Source organism: Anopheles nili, chromosome 2, assembly GCF_943737925.1.
Source record: "Anopheles nili chromosome 2, idAnoNiliSN_F5_01, whole genome shotgun sequence".
In the NCBI taxonomy this organism is placed as follows: Eukaryota; Metazoa; Arthropoda; class Insecta; order Diptera; family Culicidae; genus Anopheles; species Anopheles nili.
This window is the reverse complement of record NC_071291.1, coordinates 18,902,961-18,924,538: the sequence shown is the minus strand read 5'-3', so window position 1 is coordinate 18,924,538 and position 21,578 is coordinate 18,902,961. Positions and strand designations below refer to the sequence as shown.

The 21,578-nt window shown below is 50.4% G+C and overlaps 1 protein-coding gene and 1 non-coding gene across 2 annotated transcripts; both read right to left on the bottom strand.

The window, feature by feature from the left end:
* Nucleotides 1-5,114: 5,114 nt before the first annotated feature.
* On the bottom strand, nt 5,115-13,243 carry LOC128730247 (odorant receptor coreceptor). Its single transcript, XM_053823283.1, has 8 exons — nt 12,805-13,243; nt 12,493-12,653; nt 11,450-11,548; nt 11,188-11,305; nt 9,457-9,664; nt 5,631-5,835; nt 5,353-5,508; nt 5,115-5,165 (listed from the first exon to the last, which is right to left on the bottom strand). Exons 1-8 carry the CDS (start codon nt 13,241-13,243, stop codon nt 5,115-5,117), a joined length of 1,437 nt encoding a protein of 478 aa, XP_053679258.1.
* Nucleotides 10,097-10,169, bottom strand: Trnaa-agc (transfer RNA alanine (anticodon AGC)). Its single transcript has one exon. It is a non-coding gene; the product is annotated as a tRNA-Ala (tRNA).
* Nucleotides 13,244-21,578: the final 8,335 nt, after the last annotated feature.

The window sequence follows — 21,578 nt, the reverse complement described above, 5'->3', positions numbered from 1 at the left end:
GGGCGGTTTTTCCTCGTGCGGGGCGGTGTATGATTTAATGACTGCAAAGTGATAATTCGCTTGCTTTATTACGGTGGAGAGGCACAATTTAAGGCAATTGAAAAGCCACATAAAGCGATACAATTTTCTTATTTACAGTGCGGAGTAGGTAATTGTCCGTGAGGCACAAAAAACAATACAAAAGAAAGGAAATAAATTAATACATAAATATTATCCCGTCTGAATGTGGTCGTTTCCTGCGGTACTATTGAGCTACACGTTGGGTGCCTTTTTCTTGCCGCATTTTATTTGTGATTTTCCAACATTCAGTTTTCCACCACAATTGGACAACAAACTGCCTCCCCTATTCAGCTTGAAACATATGATAGCTTGCATGGCATGCTTTGTTAGATGCAGTTGGTACGACTACTTATGCGAATTTTCCTACAAATGCTTGCAACAAAAGACGGGAAAACGTTTCAGGTTTATAATTGCTACACTTACTTCTCAAAAAGAATAACTAGTGATGGATCGCACAGCACCATAAGAACGCCCGCCGACAGGAAATGGAAACCAATGGAAAATCGAGCAACACATCGTGCAAAAAATCGCGCATCCGTTACAGCACCGTTACGTACGCATGTAACACCCACGTTCGCATCTCGTACGATCAATCAATCTCGCACTCCGCCCGCCAATCGACAGCCATTTTGTGAACGAGTCTGACCGCACCGAGCGTCATTATTGATTAGCTTTGTTTCCAGCACGCCGTCGAACCCATCGAAGGGGTGTGCTGCTTAATTGTGGCCCCGCCAAGTAGGAAGTGGAAAACGTAATCCTGCGTCCGAACTTCGGCATCCGCGATGACCCGGCGCAAAGATGGAATCGTTTGTTCGTTCGTGTTTTTTTTTCCTCTCTCTCGCTGTTCGCTTTCTTCAGACGTCAGCTGACGTGTTACGATCATGTGTTGCGATGGCAACCGATTCGGAAGGAAAACTCGCCTCCTGGCGGTGCGAGTAAAACGATTCCGACGGAGAAAGTGACCCAAGCGAGGGGTATGGGTTGAACGTGTCGGATCGGACCACGACCGAATGTTGGGAAAATTCGGAAAAACGTCCAGCCAGTAACACCAACAAAAAACGCCTTAATCGTTCGCTTCCGCCTTCCATAGGCGACCGTACGGGAAAATGACAGTTGCGCGTGGGTCGCACAAATCAGTTCAAATTGCTGAATGTTATTGCATGAAACAAACAAAAACTCTCGATCATGGAAATCCGTGCAAAACAAAAAAAAGAAAGAAACAGTAGCTCGAAGCGCGAAAACACCATATTGCACTCGTTTTAATACCGCAGAATACAAATCGAAATGCAATTTTCATCGCACTATCAAACGAAAGCCGCCCGTAATGATGTGTCGGAAGATTTCGTGCCATTCAGCATTTGATTTTCAGTTTCATCAAAAACCATCACCCCACGTCAACCCGCCGGCTCACCGATCCACCCCCGATCTATCAACCCCGTACTGACACGCAACGGACCGGAATTCGTTATTATTTGCCCTGTGCTTCGATCGATAATTACAGCTGAAAGCTTTACGCTGGCTCGCTATCAATTAAAATTCCAGTATCATTTTCATCCATCCATTCGGTCGTTTGCCGCTTCCCTAGCTACCTCTCTCGTGCTCTTCTTCGGTAGTGGTTTGTGTTTGGTTGTTTTTCCTTTTCTTTTTATTCACAGCCAACCGATCGAGCCGGGGTGGATTTATTTTTCCAACTATTCCGGCTGCTTTCTTTTCGTTTTGCACCATTTTGGCACCACATCTGCCCCGGGTGCGATACTCGCGTGCTTTTCCTTCATCATCTCTTGCTATGCCTTTCTCTGTCTCTCTCCGTGTCTCGCTTTTCATCACATTTCTGGGCTGGCAATCATCGTAAGTGCGGGCGTGGGTGAAATTGTACGATTTTTTCCTTCCCCCTTTGGAGGCTTTTGCGAGCGTAATCGACCTGAGCCGGGGATTTGTCATGGGTGCTGCTCGCCCGGGGATCGTTCGTGTGTATGTGTGTGTATCTTTTCCCGCCTTCCCTTTCGGACGGCAATTAATGGCTAAAGGGTTTTAAGCTGCCATCTGAAAAGGATAATGATGGAAACATCGCCATATTGCTGGCGCCAGCTAGAACCGGTAAGCAACAGAGGCATGGTTTTATTCACTGCAAGTTAAACCAACTCAGCAATGGTCTTGTGAAGCACGATCGATTAATGATTATTTGTTGATGGTGTGGATCGAGAACGCTCCCCGCGATCATGCCCTTGAGCCACAATGCAATGCAAACCCCACCTTTTATAACCTCTTCATAGTGAGAGAGAGAGAGAAATCGAGACCAACGAGGCCTTAAGGTCACGCCTAGGGTGGCGTGACGGATCCTGCCAAGAAAATAGAACCATGATGCGTAACCGGGCGCTATCGCAAACGCTCCCTGCTCTTCCATAATGCACCCGCAAGCCCTGTCTTCGACTCCGGGCGGAAGCAAAATGGCACCCCGGTTGCAGTTTTCCACCCTGAAGCCGCAATAAAGGTGTTCATAATGCGCGTTTCAATGCGGGTGAAACATCGCGAACGCGAACGCTGGGTGAAACGCATGGCACAAAGAAAAGAGCCCATCGAAATGTGCTAATGCCAGGGGAAACCAGAGGAGCAGATGGTGGAGGTGCGTTGGTGCGTTAGAGGCGTTCGAACAAACCAAACAACGGCAACGGCGAAAGCAACGAAAACGAAAGAAAAAGAAAAAAAAAAATAAAACATAAAAACCACCTATTGCACCTTATCATTTCCGTGTGCGTGTGTGTGGTTGCATGTTGCATGGCGATGCAACAGCCGAGCCGAGTAATGCAGCGTGGTCCGGAGCCTCACGAGGAAGCAGCCACCCTCCCGGGTAGCCTCTTGCCGTTGCCATAACTCACCGAAGAAGGAAGAAAGCTCCTTCGAGGTGTCAGTGGAGGCGGTTACGAGCCAACCGTCGATTACGGTCACGATACGCGAGGAGGCTTTTCCGGGCACACATTTTGGGACACATTTTTCGTGGTGGCAGTTGATGCATTATTTACAAACCCCAAGCTGGAGCAGGATCCAACAAAGGGGGCAAAGCAAAAGACCTCACGCGGGCCCTGCTTGCTAACGAGATAATTATACCCGATACCGGAGCATTGGTTACGGTCTGGCGAGATTTTCCCGTAAAACCGTAAACGCGCCTCCATCGGGTGGAGTGTTGGCCCATGCGTGTGTGTGTGTGTATGTGTGTGTGTGATTGTGGCTGGGCAGCCTCCCTTTTGGTGGGTGGGGGATCATCACCGCCCGGGCCGAAAAGCATAAAATCAAAGTCTGGCGGCTGAGCTCTTGGAGCATGAAAAGCTCTCGACGCACCGTGCCTGGGGGTGGTGGCCTGATACAACACATGTTTATGATTTGTTCATTATGCGAGCAGTGTGTCGGAGGTGCTACGACGGTGGCCTCCCAAGGCCTAGCCATGATGAAGGTGTTCCCTCGGTGTTCGGAAAAGGGAAGCTTTGAGCTGCGCGATAGATAACGCGCTACCGGGCGCGTGATGTAACTCGGAACGTGCGAGCGTAGGTAGGGGGGTAGGTCAGTTTTACGTCATTTTGGGTAATTTTTGCGAAAAGAGAAGCGAGCTGGGGGGTTTCCTTTTGGCGGGTCGTCGTGGTTTTTTTTGCTTCGTTCACCATCCGCTTTCCCGACGGCATACTAATTCAGATCGCTGAGGCGTATGTTTTTGGGTTCCAGCAGCCCGCCGGAATAACGAGCCGGTGATGACGGGTGAAAAAGGCGTTTGGCCATAATTTACGGTCTTGTTTTGGTGGGTTCAGTTCCAGGGCTTTTTCTTCTCCACAAAGAGCGATTCAATCCAACTCCGCCTTTTCCAGCTGCTGTGGCTGTGGGATATTTCTCCTCTCTCAAAACGCGGGATGGCATCAGTTTTTGGCTTCGATTTCAGCGATAACCGCGTAATGGGTTGGAAAATAAAACAAAAAAAATGCCCCTCACGAAATGAGTGCACCGGTTTGCGGACCGGAAGCAGCGGCATTTGCTGGAAACTTGGAAACGATGCAACGGATTTCGCACAAGAAAATCGCCACGCCCGAAAGCGTTGCATCCGTCGCTCCATTACCGATGGTGTGTGAGCGTGATTTTTGCGAGAAATCTCGGCTTTTTTGGCCATTTTCGCACTTCTCATTTCCCACCACGCCTCGAGCGAGGTTCGCGAAAGTTTTCCATCCCCAAAATCCGGGCCATCGGGTAGCGGTGGTTCTTTCGCGCGATCGGGCGCTTTCGGTTGGCGAATTTTTGTTAATTTATGCATTTCCAATTTTTCTTCCGGTGTGCGCAACATACGTCTGTGTGTGCGTGTGTGAGTGTGTTTGTTTGGGATGTTTTTTCATGGCTTGCTTCGCATGATTCCGCTGGCCAATCTTGAGCGGAAGCGAACCGCACCGTGATAAATTTCTCTCGCCGTGAGTTGCGAAAGAGGAACACGAACCGATCCAACCCGGCGATGGAAATGGCCAATCTAGCAATTTAAATTCTTTTGTGGTCATGTTGCTTTCCCGTGTGGGGCTTAGCTGCTCCAAATTTGTTTTCAAGGTGTTCAGGAGCTCATAGAAACCGACGAATTGTGTTACAACACAATATCTCTATATCTTTCGATTAAGTAATCCGTCCGAGTGTTAAAGATTTATTGCAGTTTTCGTTTTGTTCTGTTTGTTTGAACGATTGAGATAATTGCAATCTCACTTCTGTAACTAGAAAAGCAGCTGAATAGAACGAATTATCTTACGGTGCGATAAGAATCATTTGTACTCATTTATTGTTTTTCATCTCTACGCTACCCATTTGCATTGTATTAAAAAAGGCACAAACATTACGCGGTGGCTACGGTTTGTTCTGTAAACGAAAAACAAGATCAAAAGGTCACCCGGCATGTCCTCGGTCGCATCCTGCCTCGCTGCCTTCGAAAACACTGTTTGTTGTCGAGCAGTGCACCGTCCATCCCGACCAGGCGTCGTTTTCCATCGGTGAAAGCCCGCAACCACGGGTAGCAGTGCATAAACGGTGGCTCCATTTGCTTACTTCAGTTGCACCAACACCATGAAGTAGGTGACAACGGCACCGAGAACCTGCGTGCGGCGATCGAACCCAGCCATGGGGAGAAAAATAGAAAGAACGAGATAAAAAAAAGCCACTCAGCCGCATCACATCAAAGCTCGAGAGGTTTATCCCCTCGAAGGCTCAAGGATGGTAAAAGCCATTTCAGATGGATTACAGCTCCGAGCTCCGGCCCCGAGGACCCTCGTGTGACCTTACCGATGCGAACAGATCCAGCGAAACGGTGAAAAACTTAGCCCCGGAAATAGTCATCGCCTTCTGGCACTGTTGGCACACGATCTGGACGAACGTTTTCGCTTCCTCCGAACCATCGTACCAGTGGCACGAGTACGCCGCTTCCATGACGGATGAGCTCTGTGTGTTTGTGTGGGTGGGTGGGTGAGTGGGTGGTGGAGGAGGAAAAACGATGGTGAAAACCTCAGCTCAACCACAACTGGGTGACTTTTCACGGTACCCCCGGGGGGGCACGAGCCTACCTCCTCGATCAGCCGGTTACCGAAGATGCAAAACAGAAATACCTGCGCCAGAGCGTAGCACAGGTATCCGATTACGGTCAGTCCGTACACGTTAACGCCGACAATTTTGGTCGCCTGGTACGCCAGCAACGTCAGCTTGATGGTGGACGTCAACATGTGCAGCAGCAGCGCCGGTCCGTAGGTATCACCGATGGCCGAAACGAGCCTGAACGAGAGAAGCACCAACAACAGCACAGACATTAGGTTAGGTGACGAATTTGGTGGCACTTTTCCGCCCCGTCGAATAGCCTGAGAGCTGGGAAATGTTGTCCATCCCGGAAATCGAACCCGGCCCGCTACGATGCGGCGAGTCACCGTGGCAACGGACGTGGCAGGTGAGTAATAAAAATATTAATCAAATCATCCGTGATCGATTGACAGAGGTACCGTTTGGTGCTGCGGACACGTGGGACTCGCGAACGAGCGATGCGCGTTTCCAGATCTCTCTCGGTTCGAGGGCTGGCGTGAGATGTTTCCAATCGATCACCCGTAACGGTGGAAATGGTACATATTTATAGCGTATTGTGTGCGCGTTCACCGAATGCCGGATGCCGGTTCCGGCGAGAATCCAATTCCCGCCTCCGAGCAACCGAGAATAGCTCGCAGGCACGCGTCGTTTCGGAGGAAATTCAGGTGACATTCCGTTCGGTAGACGAACGGGAATGTAATCATATTGCGTCGCCGTAAATGGCGTGATAAACGAGCGATAAACAACGCCATCGCCTTCCATCCAGCGACCAGAGAGACATGCGATGAAATTTAATTTATGTCATGTGGTTTTCGTTCGCAGTGTTCTGTCCGGTCACCAGTTTAACACACGAAAATGTGTGTAATTCTGTTACACAGAGAAAAAGATTATCAATGAATGTCGTGTAGATTTCCAGAGAGCATCGCTAAATCCACATGTTTTATTTTAAGTATGATTTGATGAAATTAAAACGTTCCAATCAAAGGAAGTTTTTCAAATAACAATTGATAGAATATACTAAAAAATAATACTCTGCTTTTTTGCTCTCCTGCCAGAAACGGCTCTTCATTGTCTGCGATTGCAACGATGGGATTATCATCCGGTGCCAGCATGCACCACGATATGCGAGTGTCCCAATCCCGTCGACGGCGAATGAAACCCCCCTTTTTCATTAGAATCGTGTTTTCTAATTGTGCCTGAACACTGTCAACGTCGTCCGTCGGGTCGGGCACACGGTGCCATTCGAATGAAAATACTTCTCATGGGTGGAGATTTTGTACCGACAAACAGCCCGCTACACCGAATGGGCGGTCGTCTACGAATGAAAGAGCACATACGTGCAACGGGTGATGGGAAAACCCCGGGAAAAAACTGCCCAGCAACCCACCACAGACTGGGCGACATTCAAATCACGCCGGATGTTGGGTTAGCTGGAGCCCTCGGGTCCTCACTGCTGAATATTCTTGCACGAAGCGAAGAAAAACGCGACTAGTAACATTCTAAAAACTCCCAGCCGCTTGGGAAAAGGGAAAAGCAAACGAACCGACCGTGTTGGGACTGGCGCGGTACGTTCTGAATTCTTCAGTACATCGGGGAGTTGGTTGGTTGAATAGAAATTGTTGATGGTTGTAAGTGGCGTGGTAAGCACCGCGTACCGAACACATTCCGGGGTGTATGTGTGCAAGCGTTTGAGGAAAACAGGAAAGAGTGAGAGAGAGAGAATGCAAGGACCACCCGCAGTGTGTTCCTGAAGGATCAACCCCGTAGGGGTCTAAAGCCGGGACACATGGTTTTAAACATGGTGCTACTCCGCGGAAGCGAATCTTTTCACCAACGACGGAAACGGCGCCACTCGAAAAGGGGATTTCTTTTCATTTGGCGCGCTCATTTTCCGGCTCGTTTCCGTGTTGCGTAATGTTCGGCGGCTTACGGTTCTGCTCGTGGTAGTGTGATGCCTCGTGGAAGAAAAGAACCAGCAACACGCGGCAAACGAGGCTCAAATCCTTCGTAAGGATCATTTCGCATGCATGGTGGCCGGCTGGCGAGCTTTCGGCAAGAGGAAAAACGAATGAGAAAGACGAATAAACGTCACGGTTGGTGTTCGACTGTGGGTGAATGGAAAACGAACTCTTGCAGCTGGTTCATAACAGACGCTACACAGCGCGCAAAAGAATGCACGACACGCGAGTCCACGCGGTAAAGAAAATATTGGAATTTGTCTTTGCCTGAACCCGGGAAAAAATAACAGTATATCTACTCTACCAAGACAATTCAAAGGCGAGGAACTCACGGATGGGAAAAGCAACGCGGAAAAGAGAACGAAATGAAACACTCGCCCCAAGCGATCGAGGAAAAACGCTTTGACAAACAGATTGCATATCGATTAGGCGCAAAACGATTCGCCCCGCAAACGCTTCACCGTGAGGAAGGGGTGCAATTTAGCCCCCGAAAAGCACTTGAAACGTCGTCGACAACGGAAGTTACCGCCAAAATTGACAATGATTGAAATGGAGCAGCAGTGCTACATTGGCACCTCCTCGCCGGCCATCCGACTTTTGGGTCGACGAAAAAGGATCATCACGAGCAGGGAGCGAGTGACGAGCGAGAAACGGAACACAAACAGAACCGGTGCGCGGGCTAGCGTTGGTGTAACAACATTCGGGTGGAATGTGTAACGCGATTTACAGCTGTATTAGCCCGATGGCGCACAGATGGCGAATGCTGTAATCCTGCGACCGAGCAAACTCAGACAAGTCATCGCGTGCGGCTGATTCAATTTGGTCCGGCTGGAATCTAAACGCTTTCGCTTTCCTCGCACGTCCGCTTTCCGCAGAAACCGTAATGGAAACCGATGGCGAACGGATGAATTTGTGGAACTCACGAAGTCTTGAAATCACGATTCTCGTTCCCGGACAGACGCACGGACGGGAGCCAGTTGGCTCGGCTTTTCCACCGAATGGTCCAGAGTGATTCTTATCTGCCCCTTATTCTCCCCGGGCAAACCGGATGGTGTTGCCCGGGATTGGATTTTCCCGGCCCCGCAAACGATGAGCCGCACCGCCGGTACAAAGGCACGATAGACTCCCAATTGGAGGATTGCTGGAACGGGATTACGAGAGCTTTGTGAAACGATTTAAGCATGTTTAGCGGAAAATCGATACGGACAAAACGGTTCGAGCGGCGACGAATCGATTCGGGGGATAAACTCGTATGCTATGTTAACGAATTTAGCTTCGAGAGGACGTTTTTGTGCGTTTCATCCGTTTTGGCTGTTTCCCATTTGCTGGATATCATTATGCACACATACACAAACCAGTAAACTGGTTATGGGTGGAAGGTTTTGCTTTGACAACGAGGGGTCGCGAATATTAACAGAAGAAAAAAAAGAAGCATATTTTTGTCGCTCGAAGCCCACCCAACCAAGGAACGATTCTTTTTCCTTCGCCCGCCTTCGCAAGTGCTTGTTATATTGGGAGCTTTTCTCGAGAGTCACTTAAGCTTATCCACGGCGCCGATAGAACGCAAACCTGGTGGAAGCAAATTGTGCTTTTTCTGATGTGACTCTCGTTTGCAGGGGCTCTTTGTTAACGAAGTACTCTCGTGCGATGCATCAAACGTCCCATTATTAGCGTCGGTGAGAACAGAAATAAACACAGCGCGCTCTGTGCGCAATACTTATTTCATAAAGCCAGTTTTTGTGCGACATGGCGGTCCTAGAGTTCACGAGTGGTTGCTACAATATATATTAGCGGCGAAGAGTCTCTTTCTTGCTAACAGGGCTTCGTTCTACCGGTTGCTACTACCTTCGGAATTACCTACCGTACGACGTGCTTGTGCCGCTCGACCCAGTACTTGATGGCGCTGCGAACCATCATTTCCTGCTTCCGGGTGAGCCCGTTCGGATTTCCATTCCTTCCGTTATCGTCGAACGTCTGCAGCGTCGAGGGAGCGCGGAACTGCGCGCCCCAGTCCGCCTTCGAGCTGTAGACACCGCTCAGATCAAAGTCCTTCACGTCGGGATCCTTCTCTGCGGGGGAAAAGAGACGACAAACCGGTGACAATGTAACAATCAAGCATCGAAATGTAACCACACGAAAAAGGTGTGTGTGTCCTTCCCGAAATCCCGATGCCCGGATCGAAAAGGAAAACAAACAACAAAAACCCATCGCACCACATCCGAGATGCAAAACGTAACGGAAAGAATCGTTTGAGGGAAATAAAGAAAAAAAAAAGACAACATGATCAAGAAGGATTTTGCTTTTCACCGATAATGATGAATGGAGTGAGGGCTTTTCCGAGGAGAATGAGAAAAGTAGATGGATTTGCTCCGAGAAGGAGAACATTGCCTAGCAACACACAAACACAAGCCGTCGCTCCTTCACAGGATCAAACAACTCCAAACAAACTCCATAAGGGAGCGCGCGGTGTGCATTCGATCCTTACAAAAATCATGGTTCAATGGAGATGCCGGGTATCGATCCCGGTACCTCTCACATGCTAAGCGAGCGCTCTACCATCTGAGCTACATCCCCAATTCGTGCATGCTGTCCGTTGCCTAGCGAACAAAAAGGCACCTCCAGCGTGACCTGCTTTCAATTTCGCGAAAGCAACATACACGCACGAATGAAGGAAAAAAAACCTCCAGAACCCCGGTGCACAACATTCGCAACGAAGCAGGCGGCGAAACGCCATAAACACGGTAAATTACATCAAGCTTAGAGCTGAGTCCGGTACGGAGCAGGGATAAACGCGAAAGCCGATAATAAACTAGCTCGATCTGTGCGCTGAATGGCTTGCCCACGCCGTTGCAAGGTAGATGTGATTGTATCGAAAAGGACACATGGGTGGGCAGAAAAAAAAGCTCAGCTTAAATCCACCACCACCGCCGAGAGCGCCAGAGATGAAAGTGACAGAGGACTACAGACAAATGCACGCAAAAAAAAGCTTGCGGTTTTGCCGGTCACGAGGTTTTGCGTTGAGTGGTGGGAAACCGTGGTACAGTTTTTAATATGCATTTCGCGTAGCGCTTCGGAACCACATCCGCCGTGGTCACTCGGTGACGGGCACTTGCCGACGACAGCTAAAGCGACTTTACAGGGCTTAACGCGCCATTGGTGCCGGCTGAAACGTTTCGTTCGAATGAGCGCCCCGATTCGTTGGGATGAGTTGGGAATTACTGTATCAGGAGTTAGCGGAGTTCAAAAAGGGCAAAAAAAGGGAGCTTTTGGTTCATTCATTCGTTAGGGATGTGGCACGAACATATCAAGTGGTACGCTCGCGCTGCACGTCACTGTACACACCCGTGCGATATCTACTCCGAAGTGCTCCCACCCACCCATCGGTTGTTGGAAATCTATTTTTAAACTTCAATTTATTCGAATTTTCCCTCCATCCGTCTACCGACGGCGAGTGGCAGTGGTGGGATTGTTTTATCATCTGCCTCCTTCTCGTTCGTCCTGTGGCGCTGTGAGCCCCAAACTTTCCGAGTTCAAAGGTCACCCACTCTCTCTCTCTCTCTCTCTCACACACACACCCTGTGGCACTACGTACCTTCGTTGATGATGAGCTCCGATTTGGAACCGGCTGAAATCGCTCGGAACAGAGCGGCCGAATTCGGCCGGTAGGTGTCCAGCGAGGCAGAAAGCTCCATCAGCGGGCGCATGATTCCCTGCGGGGATGAAATCTTTTAGTCGTACCGTTCCCTATCGATCCAACAGGAGGGAGCCACCGGGAAATCCGGACCACCCCGATGGGTGAGCGATGGCCGAAATTGAACGTGAAAGCACGCGCTGACCCTGCCGGTATTACCTACCTTCAAGTGTTGCAGTTGCTCGCAGGCAAGCAGCAGCCACGAGCAGAACATCACATCCGCGAGGTTACTCTGGACCATCGAAAACAGCAGGAAGTAAATCTGGGAAGCATAAAATCGGTCGGTAAGCGCATCGGGTATGCGGGCGTGACCCCATCGCGGGCAGGATGATAAACGCATCAACCCCCACGTACTAGCAGGGGGTGGCTTAGCCTGTCCTAGGCAGGATTACGACCGGAAGTGCACGTGAGCGACGGGGAAGAGACACGGGAAGCCTCGAGGATTGATGAGGGCAATATTGGAGTGTTTAGCGGCGATAGCGCTCAAAAAAACCGAAACCTGCACCACACCGTACACGGGCTTACTGGAGCATGAAAAATCCATTAGGCGCTTAAGAGCGGAAATAAAATTAAAAACACCCATCAAAAGTTTATGGCTCCGGAAGCGGGTTCCTTATCGGCTGGAGGCTGCAGGACGTCCGTCTGCTTCCGTTTTCCGGCATGATGGCAGTAACGGTACGGCACCGGTACGGATGAGCGCAGGCAATCACCGGGAGCACTTTGTTTTAACCCGGAGGGAAGGTTGTTTGCATTACGTCGACTAATTAAAATGCAGAAATGAGCTTTCGGTGGAGCGAGCGTTTGTGTCACCTTTATTGCGCTCGTCCAACGAGACGCACTTTAAGCTTTGTTGCTGGAAAACGGGAATCCTTAAAGGCCCGGTCGTGACAGCTTTAATCAGCGCTCGTTTTCCACCACAACGCAATTGCGCCATTAGCGGAGTTCGCGACAAACTCGACGGCAAAATTCCACCGTTTGTCGACAAACCGACCGATCGATTTAAGCGGCTTCCCTCAAGTGACGGCAATCGTAATGGAACGAAACCACCCTCAGCCGAGAGCCAGACCCCTGAGCGTTAGAACAATGGCAGTCCCAGTAATGGACCGTCAGATCAACCGCGGACGGCAAATGGCTTGGACATCTCCATAATCGCGCGTTTTCTTTGCTCATAATTTGCTTCCATTCGCACCCAGCCACGATACGTACCTGGTAGATGAAAGAGAACACGTACGCCGGGCCGCTCATCGCGTTCCAAGGATACCAGGACTTGATAGGTAGCCGGGGAATTTCCACCGTGTACGTTTCGTTGGTTTCCTTATCGAACGCATCCTTCACGCTCTCACCGAAAAACGTTATCGTGACCCAGGCTGGAAACGAGCGAAGGAAGCGTGAAAAAAGAACAGAACACAATGAGTCGTTTTGCAGGACACAGCGCCCACGCGGGCACGCGATAAATCACACGCAAAGCCCACCCGCGTGAAACCAAGCGATTCGCGTGGGTCTCAGGTGCAAATTTACCGACAACAGACAGCACCGTAGTGGCCATTACGAGAACGAGCAGCTTCCGCATCTTGGCAAGCGCGATCGAGTGATACCGAGCGTCGGATTCCGCGAACAACGGATGCGAGTTGGTTTGGTTCCAGATGCCAAGCGTCCGGTAGAAGTTTTCCGAGTTGACCGCGAAATAGATGAACTTTGTGACCGAGTGCATGAAGAACAGCGTCGTGATCGTGTTGGCCGTTAGCTCGTTCACGTCTTCCGCGTTCATCGCGAGGTTACCGAGGATGGCGAAGAACTGCACCAGCACCATGGCAAGTGTCCACCAGGAGTACACCTTCCGGATCAGGATCGGCCCGGTGACGTACCGGAACAGGAAGTGTCCGCTTGCCTGCATCAATCGGATGTTCGGCATCAGGTCGGCGACCAGGCCTACGTACTTGGTCGGATGGACTTGCATCTGTGGGAACGAACAAACGCACGGTGTTTGGTTTGGGTTGGGTTTTTTTTTGCCCAGCGCCCTCGGATCGTCGTTGATTGATTTATCGATTTTGTCGACGGGACTGCCGGGCAGGGCGAACAAACAAAAACTAAAACACCCCCTGAAGCCTGAAGCAGGCACTTCCGGGAAAATTCCCACGGACGCCCCGACGGTCGATGGAAATCTCTAAATCAAACAATCCCCGGACAATCGGACCTTTGGCGCTGTTGGACACATTTTAACGACGGCTAAATATTGACCGGGAGTAAATTCGACCGAAGAAGTCAGTCTGTTTGGTTCATTTTGTGAAGCCCTCCAGCCGCCCTGAAGCTGGCCGTGCACAATTAAGGACATCCAGTGAGTGTCCACTGCGCGTGGAGTTGTCCGTATTTTTAGCCACCGACCGACCGGTCTCTAAATGGCATCTTTGGTTTGTGTGGCTGTTTGACTTGGCTTACCTTGAAGGCACCACGGCTATCTGCGGACCAATAGCAGGAACTGGGGTTGGGATTTTCGCAAACCCACACAAAGAACCGCGCTCGATATCAATCTCAAAAACTCCGCCTTAGGAACGCACCACCGACCGAAACGCGTTTTACGGTCCCACAAAACCCCGGGCACAATCAACGGGACGCGACCCTCGGGGGACAAGGAAAAACTTTTGCTCACACTGGAAAAGCACCGTGGAAAAGAAAACTAGTTCAACTTTAGCCGCCCTTGCGGTCTTCCTCGACGGCAGAAACCACCGACAACTGCTTGCACAAAAGAAAGTCTTAGAAGCGATCGCGACCGTCGTCGTCGTCGTCGTCGTCGTCTCGAAGATGTCGATTTACGGCACACAATGGTGGGATGGAAAATAAACCCGCAAGGATCACTGCACCCACACTCAGGCGTTGCGTTCGTATTCCAAACTAAACGGTTTATGATTGGCTTTGAAAGGCGCTTGGGATGTGGAAAGTGATGTGGCTTTCGGTTCCTCGCAACCGATCCGACGATCTGTCTGATACGTCCTATCAGCTCGGCGTATCAACCGGATGTAAGCACGCCACGACAGGATGGCTTCCCGGCTGGCTCCGGGTGTCTGACGTGGCCGTTAGGAATACGTTGGCCACGGTACCGGTACACGTGCACCGACGGAAGACGATGCCATCTTCGATCGGTTCGTCCTCGGGACATCTGTTTCGCCCCGGGAACTATTAGCCACACTTTCCCACCCGGGTTTGGTGCCCGGTGCGAGGATAACGAGTGGGGTTTTCAAGTGCGTTAATCTTTCATGCTAACAATCGGCCATCACGGGTGGTAGGGTTTTCCTTTTTTCCAACCACGCTTACGGACCAAACGTTGAGCTTTCTTTTTTTTTCAATAAAATCAACGATCAATTTTCACCTTGCATACTTCTTGGTGGCGAACGCGACATTGTGCCGTGTTAAGTCCAAACTTGGACCTGAACCGTGTGTGATCGATTTATGCGTTAAGAACGTGGCCAAAAGAATACAACTTCATTCTCATCGTGTGCTTGTAAGGACGAAAGCTAAATGCTCAAGGATATTTTTGCCCAAAACTCATCGCCTTTCGCATGTACTTGCTTCGAGTTAGCTCGAGAATGTTTCGAAGTCATCGCGTCTCGAAGCACACTTGTCACCAGACGCGCGATCCCACGATTAAATATGCATTCATCGCAAGGATACGTGTCCCCGAAACGGTGTGGAATCGGAACGTACCGAACCGCTCCATCGAAGCAATTATCGATCCCGTATCCGGTTCGACCTAAAAATTATAAACCAAACCGACACGTGCCCGTTGAGCGTTTAAAATGGAAATGGAAACTCTCGTTAGCGGTCGTTACCAAACGGCCTTTACCTTGAACTCGCGTCCCCAATGCCTGTGCCTGTGGGGGACCTTCAAAGACGCACACAAAAAAAAACCACCCTCCAGTGTCCATAAAGGCCACATAATTCCACCTGGATTCCGAGCCACTTGGGACGCCATTGCGGTTTAGCAAAGCGCTTATCACCTGAAGCCATGGATGGAGATAGCGGCTATTTAGGAGCTTCACGCTCAAGGACGAACCGGAACGCCTTCTCGAGCTCGAGCTTAAACAGGCATATTTTATACACCTGAAATGGCGGCACTGAATCATGACGCGTTTGCACGGCGTCTGGCGTGTTTGAGACGGTTTTTCCGGTAACCGACGAACAGCCCTCTGGAGGGCCATTAGAACGGGCATGCTTGGGTGTACTTTCGCTTTTCGCGCCGCTACTTCACCGGTAAGCGGTCCGGTTAAGGAGGATCGTTAGTTTTACGGCCCATCCACACGGAGGCCCTCTTTCAACCCACGCACACGCACACAGGGACACGAAAAATGCTCCAAAAAGGGTAGCAGGATGTGTCGGAATGGCATCCGAACGAACGACGGAAGGAATGAGCGCTTGGGTGCGAGATAATCGAAGCGTTAGGCGGCACAACGTGAAGGGCCGGCATTATTCTTTCATCGCCTTTTCCCACCACCCATTGGGGTGCGAGAAAAAAAAGGATACGGAAGTGTTTTCCTTCCACCACCCGCGGGAAAGAGGTCCGCGGTTCCTTGCGGCGTGTGATTAAGAATGCAACCCGTGGAAAATGATGGGCCGCGAAATTATCCCTACCGGGTTTCGCCAAGGCTTATGGTTATTTGCCGCGTTGATGTGAATATTTGTTTCGCGTTCGACGGAGGCGTAAGCGATGTGGATTTAATTAAATCCTTAATTGATTTCTTCGATGATGTCCCGTTTTCCTTCGGTTCCCTGGTTAGTCGCTGGTTGCTGGAATTTCTTCCACCCACGGTGAAGCCTGTAAGCCGGTTCTGGAAAACCGGGTGGTTTAAACCAGACGCGAACGGATGTCCTTGATGCGCGTGTGTGTGTGTGTGTGTGTGGTGCCGTGTATCCTTCTGTGTTACGGCTATAGAACAGACACGAGTGTTGGATTATAAACTAATACACCGGGGGGGTTAAAAATCAATTAACCAGCTCACACGAGCGGTAACGCTTTAGCCATCGCTGCCGTCACGGCCAGACTGCGTGTGGGAGACAAAACAAAAAAAAACACACAAAAGCAAAACACCTCCCAACAACTGCCATGTATTCATACCGACACGGGCTTCACGGGCCGCCTAGCAATCGAGCTGAACTCAGCTGTTTTTCCTGGAAACGCTTTCCCGAGCGCGGTTGATGCTCGTTTTCCTAGTTTATTTACAACAGGTTTTTTTTCTCTCTCACCCGAACATTCTCTCTCTCTCGTTCTCTCAATGTGCTAGTAGCTCTGTGGCTTTAGTCACTCACTCTCTCTCTCTCTCTCACGACAGAACAATCGGCTCTTGGAGCGACACCTCGGCCACCTGATAAGGGGTGCGAAAAACCGGCGCGAGTTCCAGGCTAGCGGATGCTGGGACACTCACCGAGGTCGTCCGGTAACGACGATCCCCGGTTCGGTGGCCCGGCGTGGTAGGCATCGTTTCCGGTGCCCGAAACTTGTTTGCCAAAGTCAGTCACCGAGGCGGTCACCGGTTCGCGTGCGTTTCAGTTGCTAGCGAACGTTCTCAATGCGCGGATGCCAGTGTGTCCTTCGTGTAGCGGTTCTAGTGCCTCTGCGAAACGCTCCTGCCTCACTCACAGTGGATACGCACACACACACACACGCGCGTGCACACATACAGCAGCAGTAGCAGCAGCAAACGGCACGGGGATTTTTGGTCGCTGGTTTCGGTTCATCACCGTACAAGTGGCTGGCGGTGAAGGATTCGCGGTTCCCTTTTTTGGCTAGCCTGCTTCGATAGTTTCGGGTTTCCTTCTGCGTGTAAAGTGTCAAACAGCGTTGCCATTGGCAGCGCGTGTGACGCACCTAGCCGTGTGTTGTTGGTGTGTGGTGAAACAAAATCAAACCCCACCGAAAGTGGGGTTGTTGCCTTGGTGGAGGCGCATGGTGTCTGTCGTGCGTGCAGTGGTTCGTGTCGGTTTCGGAGCCCCGTTTGGTGGTCGCTAAAGGTGCAAAAGAAACGCACGTGCTTCATGGTGGTGGCGTGTTCGTGACGCGAGCAGTTTGCTTTCGGTTTGGAGTTCAAAACGTTTACCACCAGCCTGCAAAGTCCCCGAGCAGTCGATCAGTGGCAAGAGCAAAAGTCTAAGTAAATAAGCATGGCGCATGCAGTAGCGGGTTCTATTTCTGGTTGCGTGAGACAGCAAGGTGGGAGCCACTGGGATAACAATCTAATTAATCAACCGCGCGGAGACACAGAGTGCCGTGGAATTACACCTTGTACGAGCACCATGTGTACGAGCCCCAGTTGCCCGTAATCGGTTTATGTCGTGCGAGCCAATCATGCACGGCCGCCGCGGTTGAACACGTGGTAGCCGTCATCTCGATCTTTGTCTCTCTTTCTCTCGTTTTTGATTTTCACCCTCTTCTTAAAGGGTTCTTCTCTGCTGGGGGCTAGCGCCCATCCTTCGTTCGCTTTTGCGCCCTTCCGGGTGCGTGGGAACGCACGATCCGGTCTGCGGGATAAGCGCAAGGAAACTGAACCACCAAAGGAATTTCCACCCTCTGGCGGACGTGCAGGTTCGGTTCCTGATGTCGGTCACTCAGCGAGCGAGCTTGTCTAGGCACTCACGGGGTGGTTGGGAGGATTACGACGGAAGGAGCTTCGTCGGGACGGGCGAACACAACGTCCTGGAGCACAAAGGAGCATCACGGGGCTGTTATGCAATCAAACCCAGCGACGGCTCGCGACGGCTTGCTCAGGATGTACGGCTAGATATGGGCTTTTTTTGTGCAGCTTGTCTATGCCTGGGTGTGTGTGTGCGTATGTGTCCTCAGTTTCCTTTCACACACACACACACACACCCCAGACAACGCAGACGATTTGCACCGGCTTTGGATGCCACAGGGCGAGGTGCCTTTGATGCGATATTTATATTCAAACCAAGTTGACGCGCGAGCTGATGCTATTCAAATAAATTCGTGTTCGGAGTGATTACCCACCCCACCGCAGCACGGTGATAAGTGCAGGGATTTCGAGATGCCACTAATAGCTGGCTGCTGTAGCCGGTGCTGTCCACTGACCTAGCAACCGACGGTTCGGGGTCGGTTAGTGATAACGGCCGCACGTGTGCTCCGACACGTTATTAATACGCGAACCGTAAGAGTGATGGATCCGCTTAATATCCTTCGTTTGGTCCCTTTCGTTTATTGGCGGACGTCGGACACGAGCTCGGTTCGGTTCTCAATAATTCAAGCGGTGCTTGTGTGAGCTCGGCCCGCAAAATTTGCTGCCCGCAGCATCCCAAGCAGCTTGCGGCTGTGACTTTAATAATCAATGACCATGGGAAAAGGTTCGTTCGCGCGAAGGAATCGCCGGTTCACACCGAAAGCGGCTGTCAACGGGACGGTCGATTTGTCGTGCAACGTGCCATTGTTACCGTCGAAGGCTTCGGGCTTCGAGAATTTGGCCTTTTTATAGCAGTTCGAGGTCAATACGGGTAAACCAGAGAGAACAGGGGAAGCTTTCTTGTCTGCTGGAGAACACAAAATTATGGTCAACACTGCTGATCATAATGGAGTGAATGTTTCCAGCTACTTGGTGGGGTGAATTTAACGATTTTTCCTGCTACAATGCACCACACTTCACTCGGTTATTCGATTTTCCCCAAAAAATTTCAATTAAATCGATACGCAGCGAACATCACCGCAATCCACGCGGCAACGCAAATCGGAGCGTAAATTCTTCGATTACGTGCCAAACCACATAAGCTGCCCACTCACAACATAGAAAATGAATTCCACCACCACCACCCATCGCAAGGGTGGCTTATCTCATTACCTTAATGGATATCGCATATAACGCACCCGAGCATCAAAGGATCAGCCGGTGCCGGAGGGATTCGCGTAAATAGTGCGTAACCGTTCGGTTGAAGCACGCATAAAGCGCATATATGCAACACTCCCCCCTGCAGGAATGGAGCTCCAGATATTTCCAGCTCACCCAGTACGTACGATTTCGAGGGTCGATTATCCACCTTCCTCGACGTCTGAACCACTCGCCCCCCAAAAAAGGACCCCCTACTTAGAGTCTACTTACGTCGGCACGAGAGCCTTCCGGCGATGCGCGAAACGCAAAGGGTCTCTATTTAATGCTGTGGCGCTCTCACAACGCACCGGTTGACGTTAAAGCCCCTTCGGGCTTGACGAACGGATCCGGGACGTTTTCCCAACGCAAAGCAGCACCGGACTGGGCTCGTGCGAAAGGATCCACTAGGGCCGGCCTTCGGGAGCACCGGAAATCCTTTCATCTAATCACCGTTTTGGATGGATTTTGCAATCAGCGCTGTGTGTACCGTCCTGATTACTGCGTCCAGCGCGTCCACTCATCCACCCACGTTTCCAGTGCGGCCGCTTTTCAATCCTCCACTTAACCGGCCCCGATGTCTCGCAGGATATCGCTTTAATCGATCGGACTGTGGGTCGTGTTTACCGAGCGGTGCGCTTAATCGTTTTTGATGCATCGACGCGACTATTCGGGCTCGCTCCATTGGCTGATGTGGAATCAATTTTCTGACGACCGCTGGCCTTGAAGTATCAAGTGGGTGGCTGCAAAAAGGCCTTGTTCTTGATTTTTCCCCCTTTTTTTTGTGTTGTTCCATTGCATCCGCCGAGCTGGCGACACGCACATAAAAAAAAGAGACAGAGAGAGAGAGTCCTTCCGTGCTTTCTCGATCGCCCACATGGGACATTTGCTGCGAGATCAAACGGCGTGATACGTGGCGAGGTTAAATGGTTTTGTGAAAGCAAAAAAAAAAAAGCACGCCGAAAGGATACGCGAAAGCGGTCGCTTGAGCCCTGCGTTTATTGCCATCGTCAATCGATGGGCCATTATCTGTCAGCGATAGCATTGCGCAGGGTTTTCCAAATGAATGGTAATTAGGGTTTCTTCATTGAAAATTTTAACATAATATCCTGCCGAAGGCACGCGTGTGTGTGTGGCTGGGGGTGTCAAATAAAGCTCCATCACCAGATCGCATCAAGGGCTGATCCTTTACGTCCGTCCCTAGTCGTGGTGGTCTCAATTTTTTACAGCTTCTCGGCCACATAAAACAAACAGCGAAAACAAAAAAAAAAAGGAAAAAGACGCACGTATGTAATAAAGTTCGACCGTCAAGCCATCGAGAATTTATTTGTTTTCGATACTTCAACGAACCAGCGCGGCCCGGCCCAGGGGGTTCTGCCATAATTTTCCTTGAGCGAAATGAAAAGAAAACCCATTAACGTCACGGGGTTGGGGGCGATTTTCTCCGTTTCCACCTTTTCCAATGGGCGTCTCTTCACCACCGTGTATCTTGACGGGCGCAAAACTTCCACTCGGGCTGTGTCTAAGCTGTGTGTCTTATTTTATGAAGCTATTTTATCCGCCCTCACCGCCCCAAAAACACCGCGCCGTTTATTGTTCCTTGGCCTGGCAACCGGAGTGAAACATGGAACCTTGCCACTTTGTTGACACATTACACGGGAACGAACCGCACCAAGGGTGGGTGGAAGAAAAAAGAAAATGGCCTTCCAAAGTACTCCCTCATCCGGGCCCAAGGATTAAGAGGCTTCGGTGCGGATGTTGGATGATTCTTTAATTAAGTTAATTCTAACCGAACAAGCGCTTGGGGCGCTTTGTTTAGATTGTGAGGGTGTACTTTCTTCTTCACCATCTTCTTCTTCTTCTTTTGAGTTGCTCTCGCTACCCTCTCGACGGCGTCGCTGCATCGAAGAGCGATAAATCATAATCTTTTAATCACCGAACACGAGCCACCGGTGGGACGTAGGTGGGCTTCGGTGGAAGGAGGTGTTGTGATTAATCATACCATTGATAATAGAATTTTTAGGGGTGGTGGCGCATTTTTTGTTTTTTCACCTCAACATGAGGTTCGCCCCAACACGGTGGTGTCGTGTTTCAGCTTTGATTTTACGTAATCAATTTTACTGTGGCCTTTTTTTCCCCCGATACATTGTGCGGGTGTTCAGCTTAAGGGATTTGTAAATCACCACTTGGGGTGGTTGCGGTTTAATTGCTACAGAATCATAAAAGATAAGAGGTGTGTAGGCTGGAAAATGATTTGTATAAAAAGCACATCCACCCTCCTCCTTTTGAGTCTCACATTTATTCCACCCCATTGCATATATTCTTTTCTACTGCAGTTTTAATCCTACATCGACTTACGTCTTAATCCTTCCACAACCAGCACACACCATACCATAAAAGCTTTTGTGGTTCTTCTCCTATTTGTCGTTCCCATGC

Coding starts and splice junctions, on each gene's coding strand:
- LOC128730247 (XM_053823283.1), bottom strand. CDS start 13,243: ATGCAAGTCCATCCGACCAAGTACGTAGGCCTGGTCGCCGACCTGATG. Junction 11,549..12,492: donor TGTTCTCTTTCATCTACCAG/GTACGTATCGTG, acceptor TATGCTTCCCAG/ATTTACTTCCTGCTGTTTTC. Junction 11,306..11,449: donor AGCAACTGCAACACTTGAAG/GTAGGTAATACC, acceptor TCATCCCCGCAG/GGAATCATGCGCCCGCTGAT.